General features: G+C 42.0%; 2 protein-coding genes across 36 annotated transcripts in view; one reads left to right on the forward strand and one right to left on the reverse strand.

Annotated features, from left to right (window-relative positions):
• LOC148108139 (uncharacterized) overlaps positions 1 to 17263 on the reverse strand; it is a 485477-nt gene that overhangs the window by 265544 nt on the left and 202670 nt on the right. The gene's annotated exons all lie outside the window — the stretch shown is intronic.
• Positions 1 to 17263, forward strand: part of LOC123803623 (ral-GDS-related protein-like) — a 124342-nt gene that overhangs the window by 53642 nt on the left and 53437 nt on the right. For 22 of the 23 annotated variants that reach the window (XR_015721098.1, XR_015721097.1, XR_015721103.1 and 19 more), the window contains one exon: positions 10908 to 10956. The exons of the other annotated variant lie outside the window; for it this stretch is intronic. Coding sequence is in view for 2 of the 22 variants with exons in the window: in XM_087853854.1 (XP_087709980.1) it covers positions 10908 to 10956 (49 nt within the window). In the remaining 20 variants the exon portion in view is untranslated. The remainder of the gene's footprint in view (positions 1 to 10907; positions 10957 to 17263) is intronic. 23 annotated transcript variants of the gene reach the window in all.

The following is a 17263-nucleotide window of genomic DNA, read 5'->3' on the forward strand; positions in this document are numbered from 1 at the left end:
GAAACAGTGCAGAGAAAGGGAATACAAATGGAGAAAGGCGGGGTCTTCAGTGGGATCAAGAGTGTGGGACGGGAGATCAGGCTTGACAAGAGGGACACTGCTTCCGCTAAGGCCACTTGGAGGAGTTAAGAATGGGGTCCTAGATGTGGAGGGAGTTCTCACACCATGGCTTGTGTTTTCTCTGAGAAGGTAAGAGGTAGAGTCAACCAACTGCTGAGCCAGTTTTCTTGCTGGTGAGGTGATAGGAACTGAGGATGTCTTGTTCCCTCTCCTGTGCCATGCATCCCCTCATAAATGCATTTAACTTATGCATTCAGTACTGGGCCAGAAGCCGGGGAATGTATATATATAAAATGAGGACAGTTCAGGTAGTGCACATATTGTCTGGCCTTCCGCACAGTGACCATGTGTCCCAGAGTGCAGCAGGTGGGCCCAGGGAAGTGCTGTGTTCTCAGTGGTCTTCTTTCTTTCGTGTCTCTCAACTGTGGGACCGTCTGTCCTACTGGGTGGGGCTCTAGTGGTTAGGGGTAACTTTGATCTTCTTCATTTTTGCCTTGAATGCAGTTTAACCTCACGTAAGATGTGCTTTTGCAAAATGTTTTCTAATATTCTCATTGGATCAATCTGCTGCCTTAAGCTACCAGTTCAGAAAGGACTTACCTTTTAGATTCTTAGGCTTTGTTTCTGACTTAGTTCTGAATGCCCATTTCAAGTTTTTAACTGTGATTTTTACAAAAGAGATTTTCATAACCATTTTTATGTCTTTTATATTTTTTTAGAAACTGAAACCACATCTGAGAGATATTTTAAAAGTAGTTGTAATTTTTAACAGTAAATACGTAATTTCGCTATTGCAACCACGGTTTAGCTTAAAAGATAAGGAGCCCTTTGATGTTGTCTTGTGTTTGATTTTAAGTGATGGCACATATTCACTGAACTTCAACCATGGTTTGAAGGACACATAGGTACTAGTGACATTGCCTGTGCCCAAGCGTGGGAGCCGTGAGAATGTGCCACTCAGGTCTCTGCTGTGGGGATCATGACTGACTAATAGCTCCGGCTGCTGCCCTCTGGATTCACCAGCAAAGTTTAGCCAAAGCTAGGCTTCTCTCGGGTTACTTGCAGTTACTGAGCAAGCAGGAGTACTAATGTGGTCCACTCATGCAAGAGCCACATGCCTCTGAAGGGTGACTTTGGCTTAAGGACTCCACATAGGTGTGGTCAAGACCTTCTCAGGACTGAGTTGGAGTCTGAGACTCTTCCTCCCCAACCCTCCTTCCATCCCCCTCTCCTTCGCTGGGGGTCAGACCTGCACTGTGGTTGAATCCTCTCCCTGCCTTCTCAGGTCTCTCCCCTTTCCCTTCACAGGCAGTTCCCCCAGTCAGTCTCCTACATGTGTAATCCTGTCTTGGTGTCTACTTCTCCGGGAGCCCAAAGTGACACACCGTCCCTTTCCCAGAAGGTGTTGCCCATCCTACCATCTAAAACCCTTCCGGGAGACAGCACGAGCACACTCCATCTTCCACATAAACTCGATCTATCCCTCCGCCCTGAAATGATATTTCCTCAGAATTCCCACAGCATTTGGAACTTTGCATTTGGCATTGATGGCCTTTGGCTTTGTGTCTGCAGGATATCACCTACTAGTTGATAAATACACTGAGAACATGAAGAGCTTCTTGTTCATCTTGATTCCTTTTGGTAACATACTTCCTTATTTGTAATCGTAGTAATTAGCATTTAATCAGCACTCTCCAGGTGCCAAACACTGCCAGAAATACTTTTACATGGATTAACTCATGTAATCCTCCCAAATGGGATCGGTAATATTATTATCCTCATTTTACAGATGAGACACAGAGAGGATAAGAATCTTGTTCAATGTTATGCAGCTGGTAAGTGACAGAGTCAGGACTTGAACCCAGGCAGCTGAATCCAGAGTTCCCTTGTTCATTTAGCAGTTATTTTTTATCCAGACAGAATATGTGCCAGGGGCTATACACAGTGTTGGGGATGCCAGAACTTGCAATCCAAGTCTAGAATAAATAACTATTAAAAAAGCAAACAAACCCAGGGGCGCCTGGGTGGCACAGCGGTTAGGCGTCTGCCTTCGGCTCGGGGCGTGATCCTGGCGTTATGGGATCGAGCCCCACATCAGGCTCCTCTGCTATGAGCCTGCTTCTTCCTCTCCCACTCCCCCTGCTTGTGTTCCCTCTCTCGCTGGCTGTCTCTATCTCTGTCGAATAAATAAATAAAACCTTTAAAAAAAAAAAAAAGCAAACAAACCCAAAATGTGATTTCCAAATAGACGGATGTAAGTCTGTGGGGGAGTAGCAGCCACCTGATGTTTTGAAAATTTTCTAAAAGCTTTCCTGCACCAAAGATTGTTTTCACAAGCCAGATGTTCCCGTCATTAAAGTAGTGATTTGAGACCGGGAATTAAGGCCTCTTGAAGGAGCCCCTAACCTTCTCCCTTGTGTATGTGCACTCATTATCAGACCCACCCTCTGATCCCGAGGGGAACAGCTGTAAGAAAGGACTATTTGTGTGGACAAAAGGGAGAAGAGGTTGGGAAAAGAGGTCTGGAGAGAGGGGCAGCCGGACCAGAGGGCTGTGGGTAAGGATAGCCTTGGGTGAGGCTTCTTTCATGGAAACAAAATTGCAGAGACACTATTGTAAAAATTTAAATATACAGAAACCGAAACTGAGTCACTATCCCCCCAAAAGGACTGGTTATAAGTAGTAAAAATTCTTTCAATGAGACCTTTGTTAGTATTTTTAAGACAGCATGGAAGAGAGGGGAACAGATGACGTATGTTGCTTCGTTACAACTTTTTAAAGGGATTAACGTGTTTTATTTATGTCTGGTCATACTTCTGGAACAAACAGTGTAGACCTCTGTTTTCCATGGACTTCATATCTGATAAGATAAGGATGTGTTTGGGTTAGTTCGGCTGATGTAGTAGAACTTGTGCTGAACTTCGGGGTAGAAGTAAAATATCACCTCGTGTGTGTGTGTGTGTGTGTGTGTGTGTGTGTGTGTGTGTGTGTGTGTGTGTCTGTGTGTCAGATTGCAGCTATTTGTTTTGGAAAGAATGGTTCCATTCCTCTCTTCCTGCTCCTTAAATCAATATGTACCCAAACAGACACATCATTTTAACCGAAGTAAGTAAATAACGAACTGGAAAAATATTTGAAATTTATAGGAGAGGATGTAGTTATAACCTCAGTACATAGAGAGCTCCTACATATTAATAGGAGAAATTAGAACAGATGTTTAAAGTATACATATATATGTCACAAATGAAGAAATGACAAGAACCAATGTTTTAAATGTCACTTCAGTTATCTAGGATATATAAACTTACAAATAAAAAAGTATCTACCGATGATTTTAGCAAAGTTGCTGTTGTGTATGTTTCTTCCCTTAATGATTCCTCCCGGTTATCCGTATTTGCTTTCCAATACACCTTTGATAGGATTCTGATTTGGTGTGATCTCTCTGGAAAGTAATTTGTTGGTATGTGCCAATGGTCTTAAAAAATGTACATATCATTTGACCTAATTTCCTTTTGTAGGAAATGATGATAGGTTTACTTAAAGGCGATTAAGAAATGCATTGCAGCATTGTTTTCACGTTTAAAATTTTGTTTATTGAGGTAAATTTCACATACTATAAAATTAATTATTTTCAAGTGAACAATTCAGTGGCATTTAGAACATTTGCAGTGCTGTGTAATCACCCCACCTCTGTCTAGTTCCAGAGCAGTTTTATCACTCCAACAGAAAACCTTGTACCCATTAAGCAGTCGCTCATTCCCTCCTCCCTCCAGCCCCTGGCAAGCAGCTCTGTGTGTTTTTAACCAGCTGAGGTTTTTTTTTTTTCCTCCTAAAAATCATTCTGCTCCACCAGGGTGATAGTACAATAGACCCTTGAACAACGGGTTTGAACTGCATGGGTCTACTTCTATGTGGATTTTTTTTTTTTTTTGATAATAACAGTACAGGACTGTAAATGTATTTTATCTTCCTTATGATTTTCTTAATAACCTTTTCTTTTCTCTAGCTTACTTTATTGTAAGAATACAGCATATCATGTGCATATTACATACATACAAAATATGTGTTAATTGTATATGTTATTGGTGAGGCTTCTGGTCAACAGTAGGCTGTTATGAGTTAAGTTTTGGGGGAGTCAAAAGTTGCATGGAAGGAGTAGACAGCCCCAATCCTTGCATTGTTCAAGGGTCAGCTGTATATGTTGAGCATATTTATATGAGTGAGGACTCTTGGTTGCAAGTGGCAGAAACTCAAACTAACTTAAAAGGGGGAGATTTAATGATACACACAACTACTGTAGGGGAACATTTGGCTTTAAGTACATATGACTGTTGATAGGGATGTAAGTGGAGTCCAGGACACTCACCCATTCTCACCTCCACTCTCTTTTTTGACCTCCCTCTTGGTGAAAAATACTCTATGTCCATTTGTTTCCTTTCTGTGGTTTTCCTTCGTTCTCAGGCTGACTCTTCCAGGTGCAGGAGAGATGGTCCCTGAAAGCTAGTGACCCTTGAGAAGAGTGTGGCTCCTCTAGGGCCCCAGGTCCTGAGACCATGCTGATTGGCTTTACTTGGGTCATGGGCCCATTCCCGTGGGAGATGGGGTACTCTGCTTGGCCGGCCTGGATATCATTTGCCCCGTTCCTAGAAACGGAATCTCATTCTGGCTCATATATTCCTGAGAAAGTAGTTCTGGAAAGGCATTCTGATACATTCCCACACAAAATAGTACTGCTCGTATCTCTGCTCATGCCCATGTATATATCACAAGGGCATTGACTTTTGTGTTGATAATCCTCGGGCATTGAGAAAACTTTACATGACGTTTTATAAGTTCTACTTAAGACTGTGGGAGTTATATTTGAGGATTTATCTAATTTGAGGGGAGTAAGGGTTTTCCTTGTAATAAATGGATTTGCCACTCTTTGAATTCTGTCTGTGTTAGTATACATTGTTTTTAAAGTCATCCCACAGGTAGATACTGAGGGTTTGCTGTGTGCCAAATAAATCTGCAGTTTAATGAGCTTTTCATTCATTCGGGCAGATGGACAATAAATAACAAGTAAATGTATAATTTCAGGTAATGATTATAGAAAAATGAAGCTTGATAGGGGTGTGTGTACGCTGGTCTAGGCAGCAGGGTCAGGGAAGGCCTCTCTGAAGAGGGGTTAGAGTCAAGATCGGGTTAAGCAGGGAATAGCTTGGTGGTTATTTATGGGAGTAGTGTTCCAAACAGAGGGAACAGTAAGTGCAAAGGCTCTGAGTCATAAATAGGCTTGAGAATCTAATGGAAGTCAGTAGAGTTGGAGGAGTTGTGGGTGGGGGAGGAAAGGGTAGGACCAGGTGGGGCTTGTAGGTCTCATTGAGGATTTGGGATTTTCCTCTAACTAAGGTGAGATGGGGAGCCCCAGGGGGAGGACAAGCAAGGGAGTGACCTGAGTTGAACTTCAGGACCTTTTTTTGTAAAGCCTTTCTTTTCTTTTGGCTTACTTTATAAAAAGTGTGATCCTTTGCCCCAATACTGAGCAGGGACTGGAGACAGAAAAGGGAAGAGGTAAGAGAAAGAAGTGGTGCTGGAGAAGCGAAATGAGTAGCTGTGGAAGCCGTGGCAGAAGCAGGTTTTGCAGAAGGTGGGCACATGTGGCCCGTGTCTGTCCTTATTGTGGCAGCAAGCAGTGATGAGAAGACAGGCTGGGAACACTGCAGGCCATGGGACAGGAAAGCTAGACTGCTGTGGGGCCATGTAGCGGGACCCACACAGCAGCCCAAGCTTGTAACAGTATGGAGGTGGACTTGCTGTGTTTCCCCAAATTTCAGGAAGAGGCAAGAAGCAGATATATTAGAGAGTACCCCTGGGATGGCTGGGTGGCTCAGTTGGTTAAGCGTCTGACTCTTGATTTCAGCTCAGGTCATGATCTCAGGATTGTGAGATTGAGCCCCGCATGAGCTCTGTGCTGGGCTCCTGCATAAGATTCTCTCTCTCAGTCTCCCTCTGCTCCTGCTCTCCACCGCCCCCCTCCCCGGTGTGCACACAGTTTCTCTTTGTCTTAAAAAAAAAAAAAAAGTACCCCTGATTTTGACAAAACGTGGAGATAGATCTGCCAGTTGCCAGAAAAGAATGAGCACAGGAAAATGTTGATTGGTCAGGGTCATATTAATTTATCTATATCATGATTGCAAAGAGAAGCCAGTGGTTGGCTCAATTTCAGGAACCGACCAAATTAGGGCCCCATTTGTACTTTATATTGTGTTTCTTAATGGAAAGACCTGAGGGAGTCTTGATCTCTGGCTCAGTGTAACTTGAAGAGATGTGATTTTTATCTCTTATATACCTGTGTAAAATATTCCTTGAAAAATCAAGCCAATAATGTCACTCTGCACAATCTGTTCTGTATTTAGGCAACAGGATATTGTAGCCTGGGGAGCTAGACTGGGTTTGGATCCTGGCGCTGTTCTCCCAGCTGTTGCTCCTTGGTCAAGTGACTTCACCTCTCTCTGACTCAGCTTTCTCTTGTCAGCCTCAAACAGGTTAACATGTATCCTGGGATTTCAGGACAGAGTATGGCACATAATATGTGCTCAGTAAATATTAGCTGCCATCATCACCTTCTTATTTGTTTTATGTAGTCTATTTTGGAAATCCTTACATGTTAGCACACTTATTTCTACCTCAGTCTTATTTATAAAAAAATCTTTCTTTTACTTGAGTAGAGTTGACACACAGTATCACGTTAGTTTCCAATGTACAACGTAGTGATTGGCTCATCACAAGCGTAGCTGCCATCTGTCACCGTACAGCACTATTACAGTAGCACTGACTGTATTCAATATGCTGTGCCTTTCGTCCCCGTGACCCGTTCACTCCATAACTGGAAGCCTGTACTACACTCCCCGTCACCCATTTCACCCATCCCTCTACCCCCTTCCTTCTTACAACCATCAGTTCGTTCTCTGTATTTATAGGTTTGATTCTGCTTTTTGTTTGCTTGCTTATTCACTTGTTTTGTTTTTTTTAGATTACACATGTGAGTGAAATCATACAGCACTTGTCTTTCTCTGACTTATTTCGCTTAGCATAATACCATCTAGGTACTTCCATGCTGTTATAAATATCAAGATCTCGTACTTTTTTATGGTATGGAGTAATATACCCTCGTACGTATGTACCACTTCTTCTGTTGATGGACACTTGGGCTGCTTCCATATCTCAGCTTTAAGTAATGCTGCCGTGGGCATAGGGACGCATATATGCTTTCAGAATGTTGAGTCTGGTTCATAAACTGCAACAACAGTTGTGGGAACTCTGGAGGGGAGCCAGGTTCGGGAGGTAGGAGGATGAGTGCAGCTTTGGGGTGGTGCCCGTGGGACACCCAGATGTGGGTTCTGGCTGGGCAGTAAAAATGTAGGAATGGGAGCGTGGGAGAAGAGAGGTGCAATCATGCTGTTGCCAAGGGATGTGTTCTTCATAGAGAGAGTGACAGTTAAGGATTTGGGGTAACTGCTTCTTTTATTGGAAAGATAAAGGAGTAGTGTGTGGAGCTGGGAAGGGGCTTCGATGCCAGGAAAGCAGTTTGTCACAGAAAGCCAGAAAAGAGCGAATTTCAAGGAATGAAATGTCGGCAACGTTTAAGAATGCAAAAGTTGTGGGGCAGCTGGATTAGGAAGTGGTAGTGCATCAAGGAGCTTGTCACTGAGCACTGAAAGAAAAATCTAGGTGAGTGGGGGGATCCTAAGCCAGACAGAGATGGAGTGAGTGGGGGTGAGACTGGAGGCTACACACAAGAATACCCTTTTAGAAAGTGTGATGGTGAAGACAGGGGACTGTAACTCAGGGCGTAGTGTGGTCAGGGGAGGGTTTTACAGGCTGCATTTACTGTTTGCAGGCTGACTAAAGGGAGATAACTGATGGTGCACGATGGTGGGGGATGTGGGCTGATGTAGGGTCAGGCATACAGAAGAGGATGCAGAGAGGAATGTATGGGTGTCCTGACTGCTTCTGCAGAACCTAAGGCAGACATCAGGCATGGAGGGGAAAGAACGTGGTGCGAGGCGCTGTGGTGGTCTCGGACACAGACCAGATGGTTCAGAGTCTGACAGAATGCTCCAGCTTCTAGACGGTCATCAAGTCAAATACGGGCCCGTGCCCAAGGATGCCAACAAGGGGTTTTGTTTTTTGTTTTTCAATGAATTGCTCATTTTTTTCCCCTGTGAGTTATAAATTGACGTAAATCTTGAGCTTAATTTTTTTCCAAATTGGTAGAAAATTCAAATAGGAAACAATCTGACTTTTATCCTGTTTCCTAGTTTTGCTCCACTTAACTTTTTTTCACAGGTGTGTGGAGGAAAAAAGTGTGATATTATGGGTAATCAAAATAGCAAAGAAAGATATTAGAATCCCTTTTTAAAAAAAAAGCCTTAAACCAAAAAACCCCATTTGAAAGCTCCTCTGTCCCTCCTTCTTTCCCCTTTTGCTCTTTCTGTCCTTTTAGAAAAAAATGTAGTTGTTCAAGAGTGTGTCAGTTAGTTTGTGCTGCATAACGGATTGCATTACAAACCATCCCAAAGCTAAGTGCCGTAATAAAACAACCAGTCATTTTGCTTACAATTTTCTGGGTTTCTTGGGCAGTTCTGGTTTAGGCTTGCACATGCCTCTCACATCGGCTGGTGGTAGATGGCCTCGTTTACGTGTCTTGTGGTTGGCACGCTGTTGACCAGGGCACTCCATGCTTGCAGGCTATCTTGAGCTCCTTTCGATGTTGGCCATAGGGTTCCAAGCTTAGCTGGTGCATAAGGTTTTTCAAACTCGTGCTTGCTTCACGTTTGTTAACGTCCCATTGACCAGAACAAGTTCCGTGCCTCTCTGATGCAAATAGAGAAATAGACATCTCTTGCTAGGAGATGAAAACTCTGCATTCTTGCAGTCTACTACGAAGAATCATCATGAAGAACCAATAAAACTAGGATTGATATTTTAAAGTTTCTTGCTTTTAATACAATTTGTGTTTTGATTGGAATACCAGGAAGAAAATATACCAAAGCAACAGAAAGAAGGAAAATGTTTGCTGTGAATCATGAAATCATCTTATGATAACGTCAGCCTTCCGTTATTTAGGCCAAAACCAGAGTTTATTGGCTCTACCTTCAAATATATCCAGAGTCATTGGCCTCTTCTCACTGCCTGTGCTGGTATTGCTGGTGCTCCCATTATCCTCACACAGATTATTGCAGTTATTCTCAGAAATGGTCTTCCCCTTTCCACACTTGTGACCTAACCCCCCCCCAATCCCTGCCAGAGTCTCTTCAGAAGAGCAGCTGGAGTGATGCTTTAAAAATATGACTCTGCACCCTCAAATAGCTTCCCAGTTGTGGAACTCATTACAGTGGCCTCAGGCCCCACCTACCTGCCAGCCTTTACCCTACCCGCTTTCTAACCTCACCTGCAGCAATTCTCCCCCTTCGCTGTAGACTCAAGGGCCTTCTCGCTGTTTCCTGACCATGCCAGACTTGCTCAGCCATAAGGAGTTTGCACTGTCCAATCCCTCTGCCCGGAACAAATTTCTCCCAAATGTCCATATGGCTTATTTCTTTACCCCCAAATGTCCATGTGTTTCTCTTCCTTACCCGTTGCAGATCTTTGCTCAGATGTCATCTTATCAGCAAGGTGTACTTCCCTGGTCAGAATTGAATACTGCCTGTTTGGGCATTCCCCATTAGCCTTTCCTCTTGGTTTTCTCATTTACTGAATGCCTCCTACTGCCAGAATATAAGCTTCCTCAGGGCATGGTTTTTTGTGTTTTGTATCACTCCTGTATCCTCAGGGCCTGGAAGAATCTCTGACACAGAGACATTCTTTAGTATTTGTTCAATGAACAAATGCCATCTTACCTTACTTCCTAGAGCTGTGGGCATTCCGTTAGATCAGGGGTCCACAACTTAGAACTGGCTGCTTGTTTTGACAAATAAGTTGTTGGACACAGCCATACCAGTGCATTTATGTTACCCATGGCTGCTTTTGCACCATCGTGGCAGCGTTAAATGATTACTCTTGTAATATACACTCCTAAAACATACACTCCCTGGCCCTTTGCAGAAAAGGTTACCACTTCCCAAGTTAGATGCTGAATGGCAAGCTCTTAGCGCAGGGCCCCCGGCAGAGAGACTGGACAATAAATGTAACTGGCTGCTGTAGGTTTTGTATTTTCTCTTATTGTCACTATCGAAAGGACAGTGCACGTGACCTGAAGACATGCGTGGCTTTTCATAGTTATGACTGCTCTGTGCCTCTTCACATCAAAAAAGCTAGAACTCTTTCTTTGCATCTGCTGTGCATTCCTTCATAATTTGAGCTCATAAGTAATTGAGAAACAAATAAATTGCATTCCACGGGTTGACAGTGATTTGGGAAACGTGGAGGCTGTGGTTAAACAGCTAGCGAAGAATGGCTCTGCTAGGTGTGGACTCAGGTGCTGTGGCTTGGGTGTTTATCTACATTCCCGACAGGGGTTCCACGCTACCTCCTGGTAGTTTTTGAATAAATGAGTGTGTGTTCAAGCTTCAGTGTTTTCAAGATAACATAATTTTTTTTTAAAGATTTTATTTATTTATTCGACAGAGATAGAGACAGCCAGCGAGAGAGGGAACACAAGCAGGGGGAGTGGGAGAGGAAGAAGCAGGCTCATAGCGGAAGAGCCCGATGTGGGGCTCGATCCCAGAACGCCGGGATCACGCCCTGAGCCGAAGGCAGACGCCTAACCACTGTGCCACCCAGGCGCCCCCAAGATAACATAATTTTTAATATCTTAAAATGTACACATTGTCATGATAACTAATTTTTTTTATACATTCTAGGGAATAAGAAGTCAGAAAGGGAGGAGCTGGACTCCATCCTCTTTTTGAGGTAAGTTTTTGTTAAATTCATTTAGCTTTTGAGATTCTTGTTGAAAATGTGGTACTTTAGCTCTTTAATTTTACTTGAGGACATAAAAAATGATGGACATGTATTTCCTTCCACTTTTAAAAACAGTGCTGCAAAGAATATTCTTGTGATTTTTAATTTTTTTGCAAACATGTGGGAGAATTTTTCCTGTATGGTTACCGAGATGTGAAGTTCTTAGATGGAAATGTATCCACATTAAACTACTGATATGACCAAATTGTTTTTGAAAAGGTCATATAAATTTATATGGAAACTTTTATGGAAGTTGTGTGTAAATTTCCCTAAGCAACACTGGAGATGATTTTTTGTGTGTGTATATATGCAAACTGACATGTTGAAAACCCACTGTTTTTAATATGTTGTTCCTGACTACTAGTGAGATTGCAATCTTCATATGTGTCTGTGTGTCCGTGTGTGATCACATATTCTTTTCAAAGTTGGAACAGTGTGTTTGGGTGTGGTTCTTGGTCTATTAAGCTTACAGTCTCTCTTGTCCACATGTATTAGACAAGCGGCCAGATTACTGATACCTTGAGAGCTGCACTAGAACTAAATTGTAGGTTCTGCAAGTTAATTGTTGGTTATCTAGAAATTATTCATGGTTTGAAGAGACATGTGCTTAGGCTGGTGTGCGATCAACTTTATGACGATAAAAGGAAGGCCTAATGTATGTTTGTTGCAGAGCTGGCTGGAGGGAGAGGCCAGGGGAGAAAGCTCTCCAGGGGCTTTTTGGGTTTGTGGAATAAAACAGATCTGAAGACCTCCTGCCCAGTACTTGGCTCCTGGCTGGCCCTCAGTGACTGTGGTTCCCCTTTCTCTCCTTAAAGGGCTGTACTCCTTCCCCAGAGTAAGAGACATTGATTCACTGTTTATGTTATGGTGGTTATTGTGTTTCCTGTGGTAACCCTGCTGTGAATGAAATTTGTACAGAGGAGCTGTCTTTAACAGGAGCTTTAATTAAGCCTGTCACTTAAATATGTATCCATCATTTGTTTGAACTGTCCCATTAATTTAAATTGTCTGGTTTATGTAGCAGTTGAACATTTACTAAAGAGTCTATAACATATATGCAAGTTATGAGGCATAGTTCTAAAGCCCCTTCTCTTGACACCGTCCCCCCCTCCCTCATTTTAAGAAGTAGAAGCTACTTGGGTGCTTCTCCTTGATCGTGTTCTTTATCTGCTCTGAAGGCAGCCACTCCTCTGCATTATGCCGTTACCCTTCTTTTTTAAAAATGGTTTTTTACCACAAGTATTCGTATCCCTAAACAATGCATTGTGCAGCTTTGTTTGGTTTTGAGTATAATAAAAATGGTCTCATGTGGTGCGTAATCATCTGTGGCTTGCTGTTCACATTCAACGGTATTTCTGAGATTTAATTCTGTTTGTGAATTTAGCTCAAGTTCATTCATTCCATTCCCACTGCTGGATTAAGTGAATATGTATGATTTCTTTAATTCCAGCATATTGTCTGCAGATTTTTTGTTTGTGTGTTTTCTTGGTGGACAGTCATTGTCTGTGAATAATGACAAGCTTGCCAGTGAGTCCGTTTTCTTGTCTTAACACTGCTGGCCCGGCCCTCCAGTATGTGGGTAAATAGACACAACAAAGACAGTCATCCTGCTTCTGATTTAAAGTGTTCTGTTTTGGGGTTTTTTTTATAATCATATTTTTTATTATATTATATTAGTTACCATACAGTACATCCCTGGTTTTTGATGTAAAGTTCGATGATTCATTAGTTGCAATTAACACCCAGTGCACCATGCAATACGTGCCCTCCTTACTACCCATCACCAGCCTATCCCATCCCCCCCGAAGCCCTCATTGGTTCTCAGAGTCCATAGTCTCTCATGCTTCATTCCCCCTTCTGATCACCCCCCCTTTCTTTATCCCTTTCTTCTCCTACCGATCTTCCTAGTTCTTATGTTCCATAGATGAGAGAAACCATATGATAATTGTCTTTCTCTGCTTGACTTATTTCACTTAGCATTATCTCCTCCAGTGCTGTCCATGTTGCAGCAAATGTTGAGAAATCGTTCTTTTTGATAGCTGAGTAATATTCCATTGTATATATGGACCACATCTTTTTTTTTTTTTTTAAAGATTTTATTTATTTATTTGACAGAGATAGAGACAGCCAGCGAGAGAGGGAACACAAGCAGGGGGAGCGGGAGAGGAAGAAGCAGGCCCATAGCTGAAGAGCCTGATGTGGGGCTCGATCCCGTAACGCCGGGATCACGCCCTGAGCCGAAGGCAGGCGCTTAACCGCTGTGCCACCCAGGCGCCCCTGGACCACATCTTCTTAATCCAGTCATCTGTTGAAGGGCATCTCGGCTCCTTCCACGATTTAGCTATTGTGGACATTGCTGCTATGAACATTGGGGTGCATATGGCCCTTCTCTTCACTACATCTGTATCTTTGGGGTAGATACCCTGTAGTGCAATGGCTGGATCATAGGGTAGCACAATTTTTAACTTTTTAAGGGACCTCCACACTGTTTTCCAGAGTGGCTGTACCAATTTGCATTGCCACCAACAGTGTAAGAAGGATCCCCTTTCTCCACATCCTCTCCAACATTTGTTGTTTCCTGCCTTGTCAGTTTTTGCCATTTTAACTGGTGTAAGGTGGTATCTCAATGTGGTTTTGATTTGAATTTCTCTGATGGCTAATGATTTTGAGCATTTTTCATGTGTCTGTTAGCCATTTGTATGTCTTCATTGGAAAAGTGTCTGTTCATATCTTCTGCCCATTTTTTAATTTGATTATTTGTTTCCCATGTATTGAGTTTCAGCAGTTCTTTATAGATCTTGGATAGTAGTCTTTGATCTGTAGTGTCATTTGCAAATATCTTCTGCCATTTTGTGGGCTGCCTCTTATTTTTTTTGACTGTTTCCTTGACTGTGCAGAAGGTTTTTATCTTGATGAAGGCCCACAAGTTCATTTGTTCTTTTGTTTCTCTTGCCTTTGGAGATGTGTCATGAAAAAGTTGCCATGGCCGTTGTTAAAGAGGTTACAGCCTATGTTCTCCTCTAGGATTTTGATGGGTTCCTGTCTCACATCGAGGTCTTTCATCCATTTGGAGTTTATCTTTGTGGATGGTGTGAGAGAGTGGTCAGGTTTCATTCTTTTGCATGTAGCTGTCCAATTTTCCCAACACCATTGATTGAAGAGACCATCTTTTTTCCACATTTTTATTCTATTTGAAATGATTCCCTTTGTTCCCCTTAAAGCCTTTTCACTTGCTATTGATACTACTTTGCTGTGGGTTTGTGCCCATGCACACCTGATAGATCAGTTTCTGTGCTTTATTGTTAATCTTTCTGTGTTTGAAAGCCAGGTCTGAATGACTTGGTGTTTGGTAGAGGAACTTAACCTATTTGTATTTATGATTTTTTATGTGTGATAATCAACATTTTTGGGTTTTTTTTCTATTTTTGTCTGTTGAGGGAGAGGTCACTTTCACTTTATCAAATGAACTTTGTGATTTGGAAAATATGCTTTCTATTTTCTATCATTCCAAAAATTATCTTTAGTAATATTATTTAGAATGCCAATTTATTTACTTATTTATAATTTAAATTCAATTAGCCAATATACAGCACATCACTAGTTTTTGATGTAGTGTTCAGTGATTCATTGGTTGCGTATAACACCCCAGTGTTCATCACATCACGTGCCCTCCTTAATGCCCATCACCCAGTTACCCCATGCCCTCGCCCCAGTCCCTTTCCACAACCCTCAGTTTGTTTCCCAGAGTCAAGAGTCTCTCATGGTTTATCTTCTTCTCTGATTTCTTCCCATTCAGCTTTCTCTTCCTTCCCCATGCTCTTAATAATTATCTTTAAATTAGCAAAGTACCATTTGGAACTTTTTTCTTCTAATTATTCATATCAAGAGTAAAGCAGTACTTGATGATAGTCCCATGCTTTTACTTTTATCCCATATGTTTTTGGTACTTCTCTCTTCTCAGCTATTTTAAGTATTTTGTATCCGGATTGTTTTCCTATAATATTTTCAGAATGTTATTTCTCTTAGGTTAATCATTTTGAGGATTTACTCTCGTTTTCATAACCATCTTAACTCCTATTATATAAATATAGCTCCTGTCACAGGGCTTAGAGCCTCACAGCTTTTTTTTTTTTTTTTTTTGGATTGTTTAATTAATCTCTGTATTTGCTGGAATATGAATTTGCTTCATATGTCAAGGAAGGGAGATATGTGGCTGCTATACTTCCCGCTCTAGAATACCTTTCCGTTAGCTTCAGACATATATATCTGGCTATATACTTTCTGAATCATAATCCTTTTTTTCCTCAAAATGTTGAATTTTGTTTGCTTTTTAAAATAGCTATAGTTTAGTCTAGCAATCTTTATCATGTACTGATTCTTACCTAAGCACCTGGTCTACTTTGGGACTTCTGTTCTCCATATGGATGGTATTCTGGTGCCCATTCTACTTGGCTTAGCCTACAGTGAGCCATTGACCACACTGTCTTCTGGAGCTTAATGTTGCAGAGAAAAGGACTATTAGCCTGATTTTTGTTCCTTCCTAGATATTCTGCTTTTGTAGATTTGTGTAGGATTTTTAGTTATATACAGAATTTACAACTTTAAACATGCTGTATCTAGATATTTATCTCTGTTCAACCTCTTTAGTTCCAGGGAGGCCTTGTGATCCACAGGGTTACAGTGGGGGACTTTGTGGCAGACTAGAGATTCATGCTTTCTGTGGGGTTTTTTTTTAATAATTTTTTTATTGTATTATGTTAGTCACCATACAGTACATCCCTAGTTTTTGATGTAAAGTTCCATGACTCATTACTTGCGTGTAACACCCAGTGCACCATGCAATACGTGCCCTCCTTACTACCCATCACCAGCCAATCCCATTCTCCCACCCCCTCCCCTCTGAAGCCCTCAGTTTGTTTCCCAGAGTCCATAGTCTCTCATAGTTTATTCCCCCTTCCGTGTTTTTATCTCCATGTAATATTTTCTGATTTCAGCATGTAACTTATTTGTGCATCACCTTTTTCTTTATTTTTCTAGATCTTAAAAAAGATTCAGTGTCCTCTTGGATCTTTGAAGAACATGACTCAGAAATTCTAAAAAAAAAAAAAATTATCCTATTTCAGCAAACCTCTTTCAGAAGGAGGAATCTCCATTTTTCTCCAGGACGGTCTCCTCCTTTGCTGCATATTCTGGATATGTTCTGCTTTCATGGGAGGGGCACCATCCCTCCCCCTCCTGACTCCTTGCAATTTCATCTGTGCTTTAAGCAGTGATTTCCCTAAGTGTTTTGGTTGTAGATGGGATCCTTTACCCTTTCTGGGTTTGTTTTTTTTTTTTAAGTTTTTATTTATTTATTCGACAGAGATAGAGACAGCCAGCGAGAGAGGGAACACAAGCAGGGGGAGTGGGAGAGGAAGAAGCAGGCTCATAGCGGAAGAGCCTGATGTGGGGCTCGATCCCAGAACGCTGGGATCACGCCCTGAGCCGAAGGCAGATGCTTAACCGCTGTGCCACCCAGGCGCCCCAACCCTTTCTGGGTTTTAATTGCTTAATGTGTTTTTCAACATTTTAATATTGGTTGGTTTCTAAAATATAGGAGGGAGAAATTAGAGGTCCCTCCATTTTTATTATATTACGTTTTTCCTTTAGGTGTCTTTGTCCTGTATTTTAGTCTCTCTTTTTGAAGTGTTTTCATTCATTCATTTTTACCTTAAACGAGGAAAGTATTGCCTCTTTGTTTTTTTTTTTTTAAAGATTTTATTTATTTATTTGACAGAGATAGAGACAGCCAACGAGAGAGGGAACACAAGCAGGGGGAGTGGGAGAGGAAGAAGCAGGCTCATAGTGGAGGAGCCTGATGTGGGGCTCGATCCCATAATGCCGGGATCACGCCCTGAGCCGAAGGCAGACGCTTAACCGCTGTGCCACCCAGGCGCCCCGAAAGTATTGCCTCTTAAGTGATGATCTAAATCAAGCATTACGGTTTACTGTAATGTTTGGAAGCACAATTCCACGCTCAGTTCTTTATCAAGTACCTACTTCTCAGGCTCTGTGTTTCCACCATGTTAGAGTGTGAGCACCTTCCCTAAACTGGGACATTTCCTTATGTCTGCCTATACACGTGAACTAAAATTAGAATTCCTGTTGTCTTCCTCTTTTTCATTTCCCACTCATTCCTCTCATTGTGCGTGAAGTTCTTATTAGGAAACATGAGGTGCCAGGTACTGTTCTTGGAGTTGGGGATACAAGATGGCTA

This window comes from Ursus americanus, chromosome 22, assembly GCF_024610735.1.
Source record: "Ursus americanus isolate L20-20 chromosome 22, mUrsAme1.1.p, whole genome shotgun sequence".
In the NCBI taxonomy this organism is placed as follows: domain Eukaryota; kingdom Metazoa; phylum Chordata; class Mammalia; order Carnivora; family Ursidae; genus Ursus; species Ursus americanus.